Source organism: Perna viridis, chromosome 8, assembly GCF_037379345.1.
Source record: "Perna viridis isolate PV_CMFRI_1.1 ecotype Kerala chromosome 8, ASM3737934v1, whole genome shotgun sequence".
NCBI classification, from domain to species: domain Eukaryota; kingdom Metazoa; phylum Mollusca; class Bivalvia; order Mytilida; family Mytilidae; genus Perna; species Perna viridis.
In genome coordinates this window covers 37819861-37836801 of record NC_142452.1, presented here as the reverse complement: position 1 = coordinate 37836801, position 16941 = coordinate 37819861, and the positions used below count along the sequence as shown (strand labels likewise).

At 32.5% G+C, this 16941-nt stretch overlaps 1 protein-coding gene across 1 annotated transcript; it reads right to left on the bottom strand.

The window, feature by feature from the left end:
- Window positions 1-211: 211 nt before the first annotated feature.
- LOC148610398 (uncharacterized) lies at window positions 212-16878 on the bottom strand. Its single transcript, XM_088543020.1, has 11 exons — window positions 16740-16878; window positions 15628-15763; window positions 11978-13740; window positions 10877-11034; window positions 9868-10030; window positions 9145-9194; window positions 7853-7946; window positions 6762-6808; window positions 5926-6000; window positions 4615-4833; window positions 212-2090 (listed from the first exon to the last, which is right to left on the bottom strand). The coding sequence occupies exons 2-11, from the start codon at window positions 15756-15758 to the stop codon at window positions 2046-2048; spliced, it is 2745 nt and encodes a 914-aa protein (XP_088399146.1). The 5' UTR covers window positions 15759-15763; window positions 16740-16878; the 3' UTR covers window positions 212-2045.
- Window positions 16879-16941: the final 63 nt, after the last annotated feature.

Below are 16941 nucleotides of genomic sequence, written 5' to 3'. Positions count from 1 at the left end.
TAGTTTTTTCTAATAACAAATGGTTAAGAAGTACTCCAGTTAAGAATCATGCAATATGTGATTCATGGTTGGAAAGCCTGCATATTTTTTGTTCTTGATATTTTGTTTAAAATGTTAAAGTCAACAGGAATTTACATTTAGCATTTCATATAAACCCTGCGCATATGAGATGTGCTATAGAATTCAAAATTAAGGAGGATAACTCTGAAAATGACAATGAAATACAATATAATCTATTTGGTATTTGATGTGAATTATCTCTTAAGAACAGTCAGATTAGAATATATACATTTGATCATACCAACCCAAAAACAACTCAATAACAAAAATAAAATGTGTACTTTTTTGAAGTGTATAACATAGTACAGAATTTGCATGATTCTTAAAAATACTGTAGCTTAAAAAGAAGGAACGTTGGTACTACAGGCTTTCAAGCTACAGTTTTTAAAGAATAAGGGCATATTTTAGGGCAATATTCTGTAAAAATAAAGGTATTTTTTAGAATTTTAAGGACTTCTTTGACAGATGATAATGTCTTCTTATCAATATAAAACAGCATCTCCACATAGGTGATTTCAGGATAGAAAAGTGAAGTGAGGCACAAAATATTTTTGATGAATTTTTTTCCTAAAATCTAAATTTTGAGCTAAAAAATTTTCCTCTTTTTGAGGGGAAGGGAGGCATTTTGCATCTACCTATACGAGTTCATAGCTTGTTCAAAATTTGAAAAATTTGTAGAATTTTCAAAGAAAATTTAGTGTTTTTTTTTGTTTTGTTTTGTTTTTTTTTTTAAGGATTTTGAGACTAAATATGGAAAATAAGGGTTGTTGTAAAAAAAAAAAGGAAAATAAATAACACATAAGCCCCTGAAAGCCTGGTACTATTACACAGATTCTAACTTCCATTATTAGTTTAACATATAATGAATAAATTCACTCAAATCATGAGATGCTTTTTCATTATAAATTCTTCACTATTCATTTCTATGACAAAAAACACAAAGAACCAAAAATCAACGAAATCGTCACTACCATATATCATCTTGTACCCTGTATCTATAGCTAAAAAAACAATTGCTTGGTTGTTGCACTAGTCATATCCCCCATTGGTAAGAGGCTTATGACATATGCCCCCTTAATACCATCCTACATTTGAAATTGATGCATCCAGTGGCTACTGAGAATTTTGTGACCAAAGTTTCCGGAATATGATATAGTGCATAATGGGCAAGTCCTTCAAAACAGGAAGTTGATATCAAACAGCAACCAAAATCTCTTATAAAGGCATATAAAAATTTGAAATTAATCTATCTGATAAGTGTTGGGTAGACTGCTAACAAATTATGACGGACAGAGAGCTGGATGGACAGAATGATGGAAGGACAAGATGATTCTAACAGGACATCCAGTTAATGAGGGCAGCAAAAGTAAGAACAGGTAGCATCAAGTGAAATTTACTTGAACTGTATAACATGTAGTTAACATCATATATATATCATACTACTAAATACTCCATAGACATAAATTTCAACTAATCCTTTCAAATTAGTACATTATTCAAATGTTAGTCTCTGCAATAATTAGGCAGAGGATGAAACACTGTACCAAACTCACCACTTTGACAGTATAATTTGACTATATGTACACTCAAAATCAAGAAATAAAGATACAATTTATTTTGTAAATGTACTTTCATTTCACTGAAATATACTGCAAAAAGAATATTTCAAGGGTAGATAAATCTGCAAAACAAAAAAATCCTCAATTTTCTAAAATCCCAATGTAAAATTTCCAGCATACGTAGGTGTGCAGAGATCGAAAATAGAAGACTTCTTAGTATTACAAAGTCAGATTGGTGAGTTTTTGACATGTGCATGTGTCAGATTTTTACCCATTTTACCTGGTACTCACAAAAACTTAAAAAAAAAAAAAAAAATAATTATTACAATTATGATTTGAATTCGTGTACATTATTCAATTTATATACAGTTATGGCATGTGTAGTGACCACATATAATTGCACATCTATTGATCGTTGAACACCTGTTATACTGAAACTTCTACTCGGCAAACTGGACATGTAGCATTCTCCTACAAATAAATAGCAATTAATTTACACAAAAAAAAAAAAACAAAAAAACCCGAAATTTTCTGTAGAAAAACTTTTCTTTCTGTTTGAGTGATTGTTCAAGATGTCATAGTTTTCTTTTTTTCTCTTTTGGCTACCCCAAACTTTACTTTTTATGAACAACCAAGCAGATGTTTCTAGAAAAGCAGAGGATGTTGATTCTACTGGTGCACCTGGTTCATGCTCTAAGTTTTTAGTGGAGTCTGAGTTGCTCATTTGCTTTTGTTACTTGTATGTATGATTTTAGTTCCTTAATGTTCTTTGTTGTGTTTGTCTGTTTTCCATGTCAGGTCTTTGTCCCTGGATTGCATTCTTTTGATTACTGCTATAACCTTGGTTCCTTTGATCTCTCCTGTAATTAAGCGGCTGTCCCTGGATTACATTCTTTTGACTTTTGATTCCCTTGATTACACTTTCTAAAGTGAAAATATTAAATACAGCATTTGATTGAGAAATGTGCTCTAAAATAGGCAACACCAGTTTTATTGTAAGCATGGGCAGCTAAGAAATGTCAAAACTATGCATTTACAATAAAAATTCACTTGTGTAACACACAGACAAAATTTTATGAAGCCAACAAAAATAAATGTGGACATGGAAGAAATCAGAAGTATATGGTAAAAAAAACATTACAGTAAATATATGAAGAAAAACTGAATTTTGTGGTATTGCAAAAAAATCATGTCTAAACACATACACTGAAATTGATTGAACAGCTAAGCAATCAACACCAGCCAGCAGTTTTTTTTATAAACTTTTGATTTGGTAAGAATTATGACCCTGATATATGAAACAATAGCAATCTCATCATTTTAATCACCACTGTCTTATACTATATAAAGTTTAATTTTTAACTTTTGACCATAGTTATGTAATACATGTGTATAACTTAAACTTCGGAGCAGACTACACTTTTTGAATGGCGAAGTCTTTAATGAACAAGTATAAATTATCAAAAAAATAGTTTTGAAAGCAAAACTTCAGGCCAAAATAAAAAAAAAAAAAAAAAAATCCTTTAAATTTAATGATTCCAAATCCAAATTAAGATTTAATCCTTTATCAAAACTCCTGGGGTAAGGGACACAACTGTTACAAATCATTGGAACGTTTGTATTCACCACTTTACATCAATCTTATGTACGCATCAAAGTAACTCGGGCTGATTTCATTCTGTTTTAAAGGAAAGCTTGAAAGTCTTTTGTGAAATTGAATATGATACAAACATATCACTGATTTAAAGAGTTATTTCCCTTACTATAGGTCTACCTCCTTAAGTTCAGAATTATTTGAATTGTGGATGTCACAGTATCAAAAGGGTAGGTCTAGTTCATATTAAATTTAGTCCTGAAAATAAAGTTTGTCAAATCACTATTGATGATGCATTATTTTAAAAAATGTGCACCTACTTTGTTTGGAATACTTTTTTTACATTAAATGCATGTGTAACATGAAAACCGATGTGCTAAATGCACATAAAATGTGTACATTTGACCTTTGTTGATGGAATCAGTGAATAATCCTTGATTTCTTGACATATTTCAATACAGGAAATATTAGCCAGTTGTATCAACAACTTGATTATTTCAACAATGAATGTCTATTGTACCAAAGACAACTATTGACAAAATACTTAGTCAAAGCATGTGGCCAATATTTCAAGATTAAAAAAAAACTATGGTAATCCTCCCAATTTCATCATAAATCATTGAAAACTGCATAGTAACAGTAATTTGTGATGTCATTTTGACACTTTTAAAAGTGACATAATAGCTTGTAACTATTTTTGTATATAAGTTGTAAGTGTTATAAGTCATCTTTTTAAAACAAAGATATGCAAAAGAACATTTAAGTGGTAAAGCCTGAATTTCACTTAATAACAGGGCTGAAAATGGGTAAAAACACATATACCCAATAGTATATTTAAAATAATGTATGTTGCTTTAAGGATGTAGACCTAGAGTAAGGCAAACAACTCTTGAAATCAGTGATATATTTGTATCATACTCAATTTCACCAATGCCTATCAAGCTTTCATTTGAAACAGAATGAAATCAATCCAAGTTACTTTGATGCTTGCATGAGATTGATGTAAAATGCTGAATACAAATGTTCCAATGATTTTTAAGAGTTGTGTCCCTTACGCTAGGTCTACCTCCTTAAGAGACCCGAACAATAATAAAGCTTACTACAAATTAAATTAATTTATTTAAGAAATAAATCACAAAAACTCCAATTTATCCTTGCTTCACCACAGGCTGTCCATTTATGTTGCATTGTATTACTCCTAGCAATACTGAGGTTAAACAACGAAAAAATGGAGTTTTCCTGATTTATTTTGATTCTAATTTGACTAGTCTCTTCATATTTTTTGATAGACGCAGCCTGTGTGCTGCAAGAAATGTTGGTCATGTGTTTAACACTTTTTTTACCATGGCTGTGGTCTACAAAACATTGAAGTACATCATATTATTATGTAGTATAACTTACAATAATCCATTTGTCTATACAGGGAGTATGGAACTCATGAAAGCAAGGTAGTATCCTCAGGATCTCCTTGTCTTCAAACTCAGACATACAGATGTGACATTCTTTAGCCTCCTCCCCGGGAATTGTCTGGTACTTTCTCTCTGGTAACTTGGTTACTTGGTTCTTAGATAAACCACGCTTTTTAACCTCTCCCATCATTTCTGCTAAGTTCAGTAATTCCTAAAATAACAAAAAGCATAATAAAAAAAAATTTCTGAAAATTTCTGTATAAATCAAAATCTAACTGGATATAGTATATGCTTCCCAACACTCCACTTTGAGGATTGATGATTAAAGCAGTATGAATCATCTCTTTCCCCATCAGCTTCTACTAGTAGAAAACTTTCTTTTTGTCTACCTACGGTAAACTGTAAACATTTCCATGCAGTTTTATTCTCGAGGTAAGAGCTTTAATTTGAAAATTAAGGAGCTAGGCCTAAGGTAAGGGACATAACCCATGATGTCAGTGATATGTTTGTATCATATTCAATTTCACCACAGTCTGTCAAGCTTTTCTTTGAAACCAAATGAAATCAGTCCAGATTACTTTGATGCTTATATGATATTGATGTAAAATGCTGAATACAAACGTTCCAATGATTTTTATGAGTTCCTTAAACATCTTTCTTGAAAAAAACATAAACATAATATTTGGGATGAGATCACAAACTTAAAACTGTGGGAAAAAACTTCCTGGGAAAGTAGATTGATCACAGAAATCAGGGGAAAAAAAGACAACACAAAAACTTCCTGGTTTACAATAGTACATCTTTACTCGAAGCTGCATTAATTATAACACCTCTGGTCATACCAGTACAATTATTAGATCATTAAATCTAGTTCATTTCTTTAATTTCTTCGGTTTTTTTTTCTTTCCAACAGCAATCAGTGTTCTAGGATTTTTCAGAAATTAAGGTTTCCTCGGGAAAAAAAAATATAAAATCAACTTTCCCACAGTCAATGACTGCTTTCCTAACAAAACAAATCCTTACAGCATATTAAGTTTTCAACTTGCCACAGGAAGTACCTAACTTTCCCTGACCCAAATTTCACTTGCCCCAGGTAACAGGAAATAAGAAACACTGAGCCATAATCATTCTTGATTCTACAAAGACTTCAAGCTGACAAAAAAAATGTGGAAATTCACAAAATTGGAAGTAAACATACTTTAAAAATGAAATACGAGAGTAATATCCATATTTGAAATGAGGAAGAAAATCATGTCTGCATACTTAATGAAGCATAGGTGAGGACTACTTTTATAGAGTATACCTCATAATCCTGGCCGTCTCCTGGAGTGGAAACTGAAGGGAAAAATCTCCTTCCTCTTCTGTTTCTACCTGCAGCCTGTACAAATATACAATACAAACATAAGCACATTATGGATGCAAAAATTATTAAAGTTATTTTATACAAAGATGTCAATTTTCAAAATGTGCAAAATTAAACTTGTCTACCAGTGGTTAATTTGTAGAATTCTTTTTGCCTACTATTCTGAATGAATGGAAAATTTCAATATACTTACGTATATAATTTTGTATTTTGACTACCTTGCTCAGTAAAAAAAAAAACAGGAATTTGACAATGTGGGCACATACTGTAAACATGTTAATTTTTGCAGATTCTGTCGAATGAACACATTCTAAGGTATTTATTTTCATGGTATCAGTTAAGATTAGTGATATATAGTGTTAAAAAATTCATTTCATGGGTTTCTGTCCACTGCAAAAATAGCAAAAAATATTACAAGAAAATACCTTTCCAGTAATTTATTGCCTATTGAAGATGCATTGACATTTTTTTTATCTTAGAAGTTTCCAAAGATGCAAAAAGTGAGCTAAAATAATAATAGAGAAAAGTGAGTTATCTCCCTTTGACGATGAAAATTGAAAATGCATTTCATATAATTCTTATCTTGAATTACTGACACATGAAAAAGAAATGAATGCCAAATCTGCATTTCAGAAACATTTTGAGTAAGATTTCATGGAAAAACTTGTATCTTTTTTTTTTCACCATGATTCTTCTTATAGAGAATAGCACTTACATGTAAAATTGTGTAGTTTGACCTTTGACCTATACCTTACAATTACAATGTTATTACTTACAGTGCTACTTCTATCAATGATACTCATTAGGTGAGCCTCCATCCGATCTGAAACAAGTAAATATATAACAGTGTACAAGATGTTCACAATACTTCTATACACTCCTTTCATTTGTGGATATCAATTTTTTGGGATTGTCAATAATTCTAGAGTTTGTGGGGTTTTTTTTAATTTGAAGATTTCATTTGAGCACTAAGTTCTTACTTAAAGGTACATTTGGGATTTTTAGCCACTACTAGTCTACATTTTCATTAATCTTCTTGAATTATCCCTTAGATAAAAAAAAATCATTAAAACAATGATACTTGGTGCCCAACTCATAATGGCCCATCCCGAGTATTCTGAACAAACAGAACTACTATACTCTATTGGCATATACTTGAGTATGTAATTTCTGTTAAAATCACTCATCTGTATTTTATTATGAGGGAGGCATTCTTCCTTATTATAGCTAGATTGCTAATTTGAAGAAGGCATTAGCCTTAAATGTGAGGGAAGAAAAAAAGCAGGTTCCCAACAAGGTTATCAAACAGTGTCTGGTTTTATCACAACTAAAGTAGGTTTTTTTTTAAATATCCCAGGAGTTCTGATGAAATAACAAACACATCTTTGAAACGTTTTGTCTAGACAGTGGTTTTGACTATATTCAAAGCTTCAATAGATAATGATGTGGAGTTTTGTTTTGAAGAAAGGTTCTAAAGCAGTCAATATGGTGAATTTTTAGATAAATTTCAATACATTTAAAATTGAGCTTACTCGTTTATAAAATGCAGCATATTAATAAAGAATAGATACTTACATTCATCCTTAACGAAACTGAGATTTTTAACACTTGTAAGAGAAATTCATTGTTTTTTTCAATAATTCTGCTGTCCTTAACTAATCTTAACCTTACTACAGAGAGCAGAGAAAAAAAAACTAAATCAAGAGTATGCTGCAGGGGAAGCAGTTTCTCCCATGAAAACTCAGAAAATGTAAAATGGCAGAAAAATTTGCAGAAATTCAATCACTGCTCGATGGTTAATAAGACATGTGGATTTTTAATCATTGGCTTAAAATGGGAGAAAATCGAGTTCTGATTTGCTACATACTTAAGGCCTCAAGGCTACTGTTCAATCTCTGTCTCCTTGTAACTCTAGTTCTTGACCTGACACGAGGTGGAGTCACCATACTTGCTCTTAACATCTAAAAAAAAGCATACTAAAATTACTATTAGGTTTAGAAGTGACACCATGTGCCCTGAATTTCATGTTTACATTTGGAACAGATACATACCTATATGATCATCCGATTGATTGATTATAATTTTTATGATTGATGGACTGATTGTAATTTTAAGTCCATTGTCATTGACAGGTAAAATAAGGTTTGAGACAAGACAATTCTACAGAACAACATGCTGTCAAACTTAGACACACTATTTTGATGCTAAGTCAATGGTACAATACTCTATCACATGATTCATATCACGTTTATACATGCCATATATACCCCGTTCCATATATTATTACTCATGGTTAAGCCTATACTGTGAAAGTCTTTTAATTCGTTTTAATTACAAATTTTCATGGATTAGGGAAGAAACACAAGTTCATGGATCCTTAAATTTGTGATTTTGAGGTTTTCAGGATACACATCAATGGAAATCTTTTTATTGGTAACTTAATTTCGTGGTTTGGCCTACCCACGAAAACCACGAAAACTGGTACCTCACAAACAAAAGTACTTTCACAGTGTATCATCATTATCCTGTGGTAGATTTCTCCAATAAGGTAAGACTAAAAGTACGCAAAAGTTACGATATCGCAACAGGTTATTGCATTGTGTAAGTTGTGACTCAAATAATTACAATGAGATTTTTCAGTTAATCTTCTGTTGAGGTACCTAAATTCATGGTATATATTTTGGGAGGTTTGTCAAATCTTAACAAGAGAATTAAGAATTTGTGGGTTTAAATTTAGGGTAGCTAAAATTAATTACAATTACTTGAATCTCAGGCACTCTTTTGGGGGTCCTCATTACCCATTTTTATTAAAATATCATTAAAAACCAACTCCTCCCTCATAGTTTTTTCATGAGCAATGTATATAGTACTGTCATCACTTTCTTTGCGTTTGGGGGGGGGGGCAATAATAAGAAAATGCCCCCTCCCTCCTTCTTTATTTGTTATCACAAAAAATGGTCTGAAAACCAAAGAATTCAAATGTCCTTAAATGGAAATTTTATATTTCTACAAGAATTGCCCCATGAACAATATTTCTAAAACAGTGCTACAAATTACTTCCAAAATGAAATTTCTTCAATACAAACAATATTACTGACGAAGGGTGTAAGATATAACTGCACATAACAGTTGCTATAACTTTTAGATTGATATCTGTACCTCCAATGTTCCTGAACTTTCTTCTGGATGGTTAAGATAAGCTTCTATATCTAAAATAATGAATACAAGGTAAAAACAAGTAATTTACATGTAGTAATCCTTAACTTTTAAAGATTATTTTCAGTATATATTAAAGACACAAGTTTTGATTCATTGAAAACTACCTTTAGAAGAACTCCATTTTATTTTGCTAAAACATTTTAAATTATTTTGATTGCTTTTTTTTTTAAACATAAAAATGAAGCAACTTTGTCACACTGAAATCTTTCAAAAATATAAACCAAAATGACTTTACTTCATATCCTTATATTACAGAATATACAATTACCAAGTTGAGTTTAGAATTCATATAAAGAATGGCAAATAATTTAATACAGTGAGCTACCACAAGACGGTATAGAACTCAATAGAAAAAAAAACTAAAATGTTTATGGAATGTTATCCATGCATGCAGTAGTTGAACCATGGAAGGAATCAAGTGTTGGACCCTTTTTCTGTTGGAAAATTTGGTTAATTATGTGTAAAATTAGTGAAAAATAATTAGTAAATGTAGACTGGAAATATCGTTTTTTAACTTATGGATCAGAATACTCCCTTTCAGGATCCATCCCCGGTATGTACATTGTATGTGTGTCATCTGAATGTGAAGGACATTTATTAAGACCCTAGTAATAATTCTGCATTTTAGATGGGATAACAACATTTTTAAGATATCAAAATTACCCTCTAAACCAAACATTCTAGCCCTGGTCTGTTGACTTCTCTCATTTTCAGTGTCATTTACTAGTGTACTGCTATCTCCTGTGGCGCCATCTGTAGAATACTCAGAAGGAGGCTGATTCTCCATGTTGTGTAATGACAGGGCAAATTCCATGTCCATCTCTTCCTGTGATATACAGCAGTAAAAGTGACCAATTTTTTTACAATTAATTATGTACTGTGATGTTTCATGAAAGTTTGTCAAAACCTACTATGATAAAAACATTTTGAAGATGCCTTCCTTTAAAGTTTAAAAAAAATATACATGTACTGTCACAATTCATTACTATTTAAAGAAAGAAAAAAAATATGAAGTTGCAAATGTTCTGCTACATGGTACATGTATACCCCCATTTACTCATATAGCATCAAAAATGGGAAAGTCCCACGAATTACCACCCATTAATCGAGTGGGATTTAATGCATAAATTTAATCTTTATTTCAACTAATCTTATGTGGCTAGTACCTTAACACTTAAATAGTACACACTAAAAATGTTGGTATAATCAATACTTTTTTTGTGGGCACAGGTTTTACACCAACACACATGTAATTGTTGAACAAACATAAAGGTAAACTGGGCATGTAGGATAGTTGACTTCTAGAAGAATAGAATGAGGTAATTCTTTTTTGGAGAATGGAAAGAAGTAATTACCTGTTTGGAGAAAAAAATGAGGTGATTACCTCTTGAAGAAAGAAATGAGGCAATTACATCTTTGAGAAAGAAATGAGGTGATTACTTCTTGGAGAAAAAAAAAATGAGGTGATTACCTCTTGGAGAAAAGAAATGAGGTAAGTACTTCTTGGAGAAAGAAATGAGGTGTTTACTTCTTAGAGAAAGGAATGAGGTCATTACCTCTTAGAGAAAAGAAATGAGGTCATTACCTCTTGGAAAAAGAAATGAGGTCTTGAGAAATCATTAGAAAGGAATGTGGTAATTACCTCTTAAAGAAAAGAATAGAATAACTATACCTGCAGTCTTCTAGCATAGTCTTCATCAGATTGTTGTTGAGTGATTTGCTGAGCAGTATCCCTAGACCTGGGAGTCAATAATGAGGTAGCAGTGGTAAAATCTGTACCATGAGTGGATACTCTCTCTCGACTCATGTTCCTTACTCTGGAATGTCTTCCTGTAAAAAATCCTGGTAGTTTTAAACAGCAAAAGTATAAGTATTTACATTAGAAAATCTGTCAGTCACATTCTCTCAGAGTCTACATGTATTTACATTTAGTTTGGAGTAAAAATTTTCTTGTACAAATACATGTATAATCATTGTAAGCACAAACCTGATATATAACCACAGCAAGATACAAAATGTATCTATGTCATAAAACAGTACATACAACTTTAAACAGACACTGAAGCCTTAGGAGATACTTAACTATACAGTGTAGATCTTTTAGTGATGTCAATGTAGTATTTTTTCACAGAAATACACTACTGTCAAGTAAAATTTTAATTTCTCCGCTCTTCACAGTGGAGTCACCCATGCCCTCCACAAATAAATTGCTCCATTTCATTACTTTTCAGTATGTTTTTCTGTCCATAACTGAGAAACATTATTAAACTACTACATGTAGAACCATTAAATATACTTTGGTATAAAGAAATGAATAGTAAACTACAGACAATTTTTGAAATGGTGACTCCACTGTGGAGAGAGACTGGAGACACTGTGACTCCACTCATAATATCTCCACTGTGGAGAGTGGAGACACTGTGACTCCACTAATAATATCTCCACTGTTGAGAGTATACACATATACTAATATTTTTGTGAGATTTAAAGACACACATGTACATTTCAATATTACAAACATGTATATACTTTTTACAGACAATCTTCTCTGAATACTGTGAAAGCGCTTTTATTTGTGCCCAAACTTTAATGGAATTTTAAATTAATTTTGTTATTTTGTAGATTCTAAATTCATTTTTGATTGCAATATACATGTATGGAATTGTACATGGCTTAGGGACAGGGCAAAATGTGTGGATTTGTCCTGCCCCTGCAATAGCAGGATAAAATATTCAAAGCATCAAAGATGTAACATGTACATGTATATTCTTACCCTTGTGGCTTCTAGAAGTCCTTGATCTACTCAACATGTATGGTGACAAGGATATTGGGTCTCGAGGTGATACAACGGTCTGAATGTGATCCACAGGGACAACTTCCTCTGGTCTCTCTTGTCTTGTTCTCCGCTCCCCAAGTCTTCCTCTTCGTACAGAATTAGGAACTGGTACTCTTGGGCTGATAAATGGACCACGGACTGCGCCAATTGAATCAGGTGATGGAATAGCCTGATCAAATTCTATGTCCATGCTATCATCAAAATTAATGCCATCAATGTTAGGATCTGGGGAAGTAGTACTGGAAATGCATATTACAGAATCATCATCCCTGGATTCCGGAAATTTTGAATTTGACCACCTATGATGAGAGTTTGCAGTAGATGCTCCTGAGTTTTTCTGTAGGTTTGATTCTTGTCTGGTATGAGTTGGTTTTCCAGAATCAGAATTTTTCATACCTCGGATACCATGTGAAGTTGATGCTCCAGAGTTTTTCTGTATGTTTGAGTCTGGCCTTGTCTGAATCAGTTTTCCAGAATAAGAATGTTTCATACCCTGAATATGATGAGAATCCAAACTACTTTGCCCTGAAGTTGAACCTGATTCTGATTTTTTATTAAACTTAGGAGAGTTGAAATATTTGTTCTTTCCATTGTTTTGGGGATTTTGTGAATTATTTCCTCTTGGACTTTTGCAGAGAAGTTTATCCATGGAACCATTTGTTTTTTGTGAATTATTTCCTCTTGGACTTTTGCAAAGAAATTTATCCATGGCACCAATTTCTTCTTCAAAGCTTACATGAGCAGAAGTTGGAGAATTGTCTTTTGTACTTTTCCCCTGAGAATTTCTAAAGCTAAAAAGTTTTTTCTTTGATGATGAATTATCAAGAAGTTCTTTTAGTGGAACGCTGTCATTAGTGTTATCAGAATCTGATTCAGAGTTAGAATCTGACGGCCAGCGTAAAGTATCAAATTTGAATTTTTTATTTAATGGCTGATCATTGCTTATTCTACTTGAAAATAAATCATGCTTGGATGGTGATGGCAGCTCTGTATACTCCTCTGAAGACAAACTATCAGAACTTTCAAAGTATCTGTTCAAGTTCTTGTTTCTTGCTGTTTTGGCTTGTTTTGTGATATTATCAGAGAAATACAGACCATTTGTTCTTATTGTATTACTCCTGTTACTTAATGCATCCTTTGCTTCTTCTCGAACTACATCACTTTTTTCCACAGTTTGACCAAACACTTGATTATTAATTCTTTGTGAATCATCCCTTGGTTCTGAAGCACCAAATAACATAACAGAACAACTGTCTTTCGACTTTTTTCCTCTATCAGGCACTGATTCTAGACCATCCTTGTACAAAAATTCAGCGACATTATAAATATCTCTAGAGTCAGAATCGCTACTTTTGTTTCTATGAGATTCAAAAGTTTTTTTACCTACTAAATCTATCAGGCCTTTTGAATCTACTCGTTGATTCTTGCCCAAAAGATAATCAAACAGAGCAGGGTTGTTGTCTTTCAGTCCGTATTTTCTTGTTTTTAATGAATTAACTGAACTCTTACCTAATAAATTACTATCAAAATATTTTATATCATGCCTGTTGCTTTCTTTTTGTGCACTACTACTCGGCAAGTTGGAATTATTTTCATGTAGATTGTCTTCTTCTGTCCTTATTTTTCTCCTGATACCATTGAGTGCATTGATTTGTTGTGAAGTTCTATCTTTTCTTCCAACAAATCTTGAAAACACTGGACTGGAAAATGTAAAAAAAAAATTATAAAAAATGTCACAGTGGCAAAAACAGCAGTGCCAATAGACTTGTAAAGTCATGAACCTTGCAAAAAAATACATAAATTACATGCTGTTCAAAGAAAGTGTAGTTAGTGATTGTGTCGGGCAGTTTAAAATTTGCAATATGTTCACTAGTGATTGTTCATTTTCTTATTTGGTATTGGGACCATTAATTTTTTTTATTTGTATTTTTAAATTTTGATGTTTCATTAGCATGTAAAAGTATTGACTGTAGCACATTTTCAACAAAGCGGGCTAGCACTTCATGTCCAAAATGTTGCGACAAGTAGATATATACATAGAAAGTATACAATACATAGTGATCAATGAAAGTAGTCCACTTAATTGGCTTATATAAATAATGTGTTTCATCGCCTCATGAAATATCATGTGTAAAGCTAATTATCCAATGAGATTATTATATTGTAATGACATGCACAGTAAATGTTACTATTGAAGAAGGAGTATTAAGGGAACCAAGGTTATAGCGGTAATCAAAAGAATGTAATCCAGGGCAAAGACCAGACATGGAAAACAGACATACACAACAAAGAACATAAAGTAACTAAAATCATACATACAAAGTGACAAAAGTAAATGAGCAACTCGGACTCCAGTAAAAACTGGGAGCATGGACCAGGTGCACCGGTAGGGTAAGCATCCTCTGCTTTTCTAGAAACACCCGCCGAGTTGCTCATAAAAAGTCAAGTCCAGGGTAGACAAACGAGGGAAGGAAAACTATGACCCGTTGAATAAATCAGTTCTATGGTGCTGATGGATACACCATAAGGATCCACGAGTTCATGATGACGACCATAAAACTTCTGTAGTGATGACTTCAATCTTGTAGCAACATAACCCTGTTTCAGAAGCCTATTTGTCAGAGTTCTAGCGCGATACAAGAAGTCTGCGTAGTCCCAGCAAGCTCTGGCATAACGTATGAGTTGTGATATGAACACTCCATACGCAGGAGCCGAAGGGATGTTGCCACAGATGAAGGTTAATAAATGCATATTTAAGTAATAAAATTCCTTTCTATTCTTTTTTTCTAAACTTGATTTAAAACAATTGTAATTTACATGCATTGAATAAATGTAAAAAAGAATGTTCAGGTGTCAGAAACTAATATGGAGTAGGCATTGCAAGCACAGTGTTTTGATGAGAATGTATTACATGTATGTTTTTAAAATGGCACATGCAGAGCAGAACAGAGCATGCATGAGGAGTACATTGTACTTAGTCAGCAGATATCACTGAATATTCATACACATGTATACAATGAATATATTTGAAATAAAATTGCTCATTAAAATAAATAAAATATTTATGTGTGTTTGAACCATAAATGCATTTGATCATTTTATCTAAAAGAAATTAGTATTTTCATATTTTCTGTCTTTGGAACTGAGTTTGGAACATGGTAAAAGTGATGACAATGATTGCAATGTAACATTGTCATAAAGTAAACATTGTAAATGTATTTACTTCCAATCCTCTTTTGCTATTTAAGTTATATTTTTAGATATCCAAGACATTGTTCAAGTTCTTAACATAATTATATGAGAGACTTATTGTTAATTTGCATTTTTTCTGTGACATGTCACTTCCGGCTGATGATTATTTGTTCTCAACATTCTGCATCCTGCTAACTAGCACATGGATGTTGTCGTAGAGCTCTCTGCTCTCCCTGCAGATTTGCTGAGCTGTGCTCACTATTACGAATTGTTAATGATGACCTTATTTCCAACACTAACTACAAAATGTATATCCTCACAATGAACAGACATACACTGTACAAATCATAATTTAGATTGAACTATGGTCATGAAGGTTTGCTAGTGACTTTTACCTTGGTGTATCTGGAATAACTATAACATCATCATGTACCAAAGGTTGCCCAGCAGCCTGTGGTTTAGATACTGTATATGTCCTGTTGAAATGTCTTGTTTGAGCTGACTGATCATCTGGCTCAGCTTCCATTATAACTGAAAATACAATTGACAAACATGCATTGCAGAAAAGTAACAGTGATTTTTCAAAGTGATAGCATTAAGGTTATAATTGACCTGTCTCTGGATATAAGTTGACCATGAATATCATACTCAAATTTTATAAATGAAAAATTAAGATTGAAGTCTTTATTGATACATACAGGTGTAATGTAGCAGTCCGTCAGAGCCTGTTTCAAGCAGAAGACAAGTTTGGTTGAAACAGAGATTACAGACCTCGAAAGTGGGACCAGTCGACCAGCCAATGCTGGTAAAAATATGCAACAAGAACAAATTAAACACTGTTTCAATCTACTGCATTGTCATTTAGGAGAAAGTTTGGTAAGGACCACTTTTGGCCTCATAATTTGTGCTTAATCAAATATTTGATTAAAGCTGATTTCTAGGTAGTAGTAGTATAGTGAAATGGTTGCATACACTGAATACAAGGAGGTTTGATGAGATTTATGACGCTGTTCCAGAAATAACCGTATGAATTTAAGAACTTTTATAAAAACCTTTTAATATTTCTGCAATTTTTAAGATGGTTTATGAGTGAACTTAGAGGGCGACTTCACTTTGCATTCTGTGTCATCTGAGGGCAAGGTAAATAACATCATGACTTTCGCTGGGGCATTTTTTAATTGGACGTTTGTGAAGGGAGGCAATCCTAAATAAAAATCAGCCTCCCAAGACAGTCTAATTATTTGTAATCCCTTTTAGAACTGGAGGTGTTCAAAACAAAAAGAAATAAAAATCCTTTAGCGTGGAATTCCAAGAAGTATTAAATTATTTGGATAAAGTGTTGACAAACCATCCACTGATCAAGAGCAGAGGGACAGGTTTATGGAGTGAATTGACAAGTGCGTTGTTGTATAAATTCTTATAGTCGCGTGATTTACTGGAAAGCAAGATAAAAGTCAAACCTAGCTGTGGTCGCAGAAATAGGGGAAAAGGGGACAATTGTTCTTACAATATTGATGAAACTTTCTCTTTCAGATTCAATTTTCTTCAAACTTCAAATAGACAATGACAAAGTGCAAAATTGACTAAGATGAAAATATTTATCATTTCCGGTTTTGTTTCCGAGTGCAGTGCGTGCTTGGTTACGATTTTTTTTTTAGATATTTGGCAATTTACTGTGGTAACGAACGGATTCACAATTCTTCTAAATT

What these genes read in the sequence shown, in the direction of transcription:
- LOC148610398 (XM_088543020.1), bottom strand. Translation starts at nt 15,758, where the DNA reads ATGGAAGCTGAGCCAGATGATCAGTCAGCTCAAACAAGACATTTCAAC. An exon ending in GACTTCTAGAAGCCACAAGG is followed by an intron (nt 11,035 to 11,977) that starts GTAAGAATATAC and finishes GATTTTTTACAG; the next exon opens with GAAGACATTCCAGAGTAAGG. An exon ending in GAGACGGCCAGGATTATGAG is followed by an intron (nt 4,834 to 5,925) that starts GTATACTCTATA and finishes TTGTTATTTTAG; the next exon opens with GAATTACTGAACTTAGCAGA.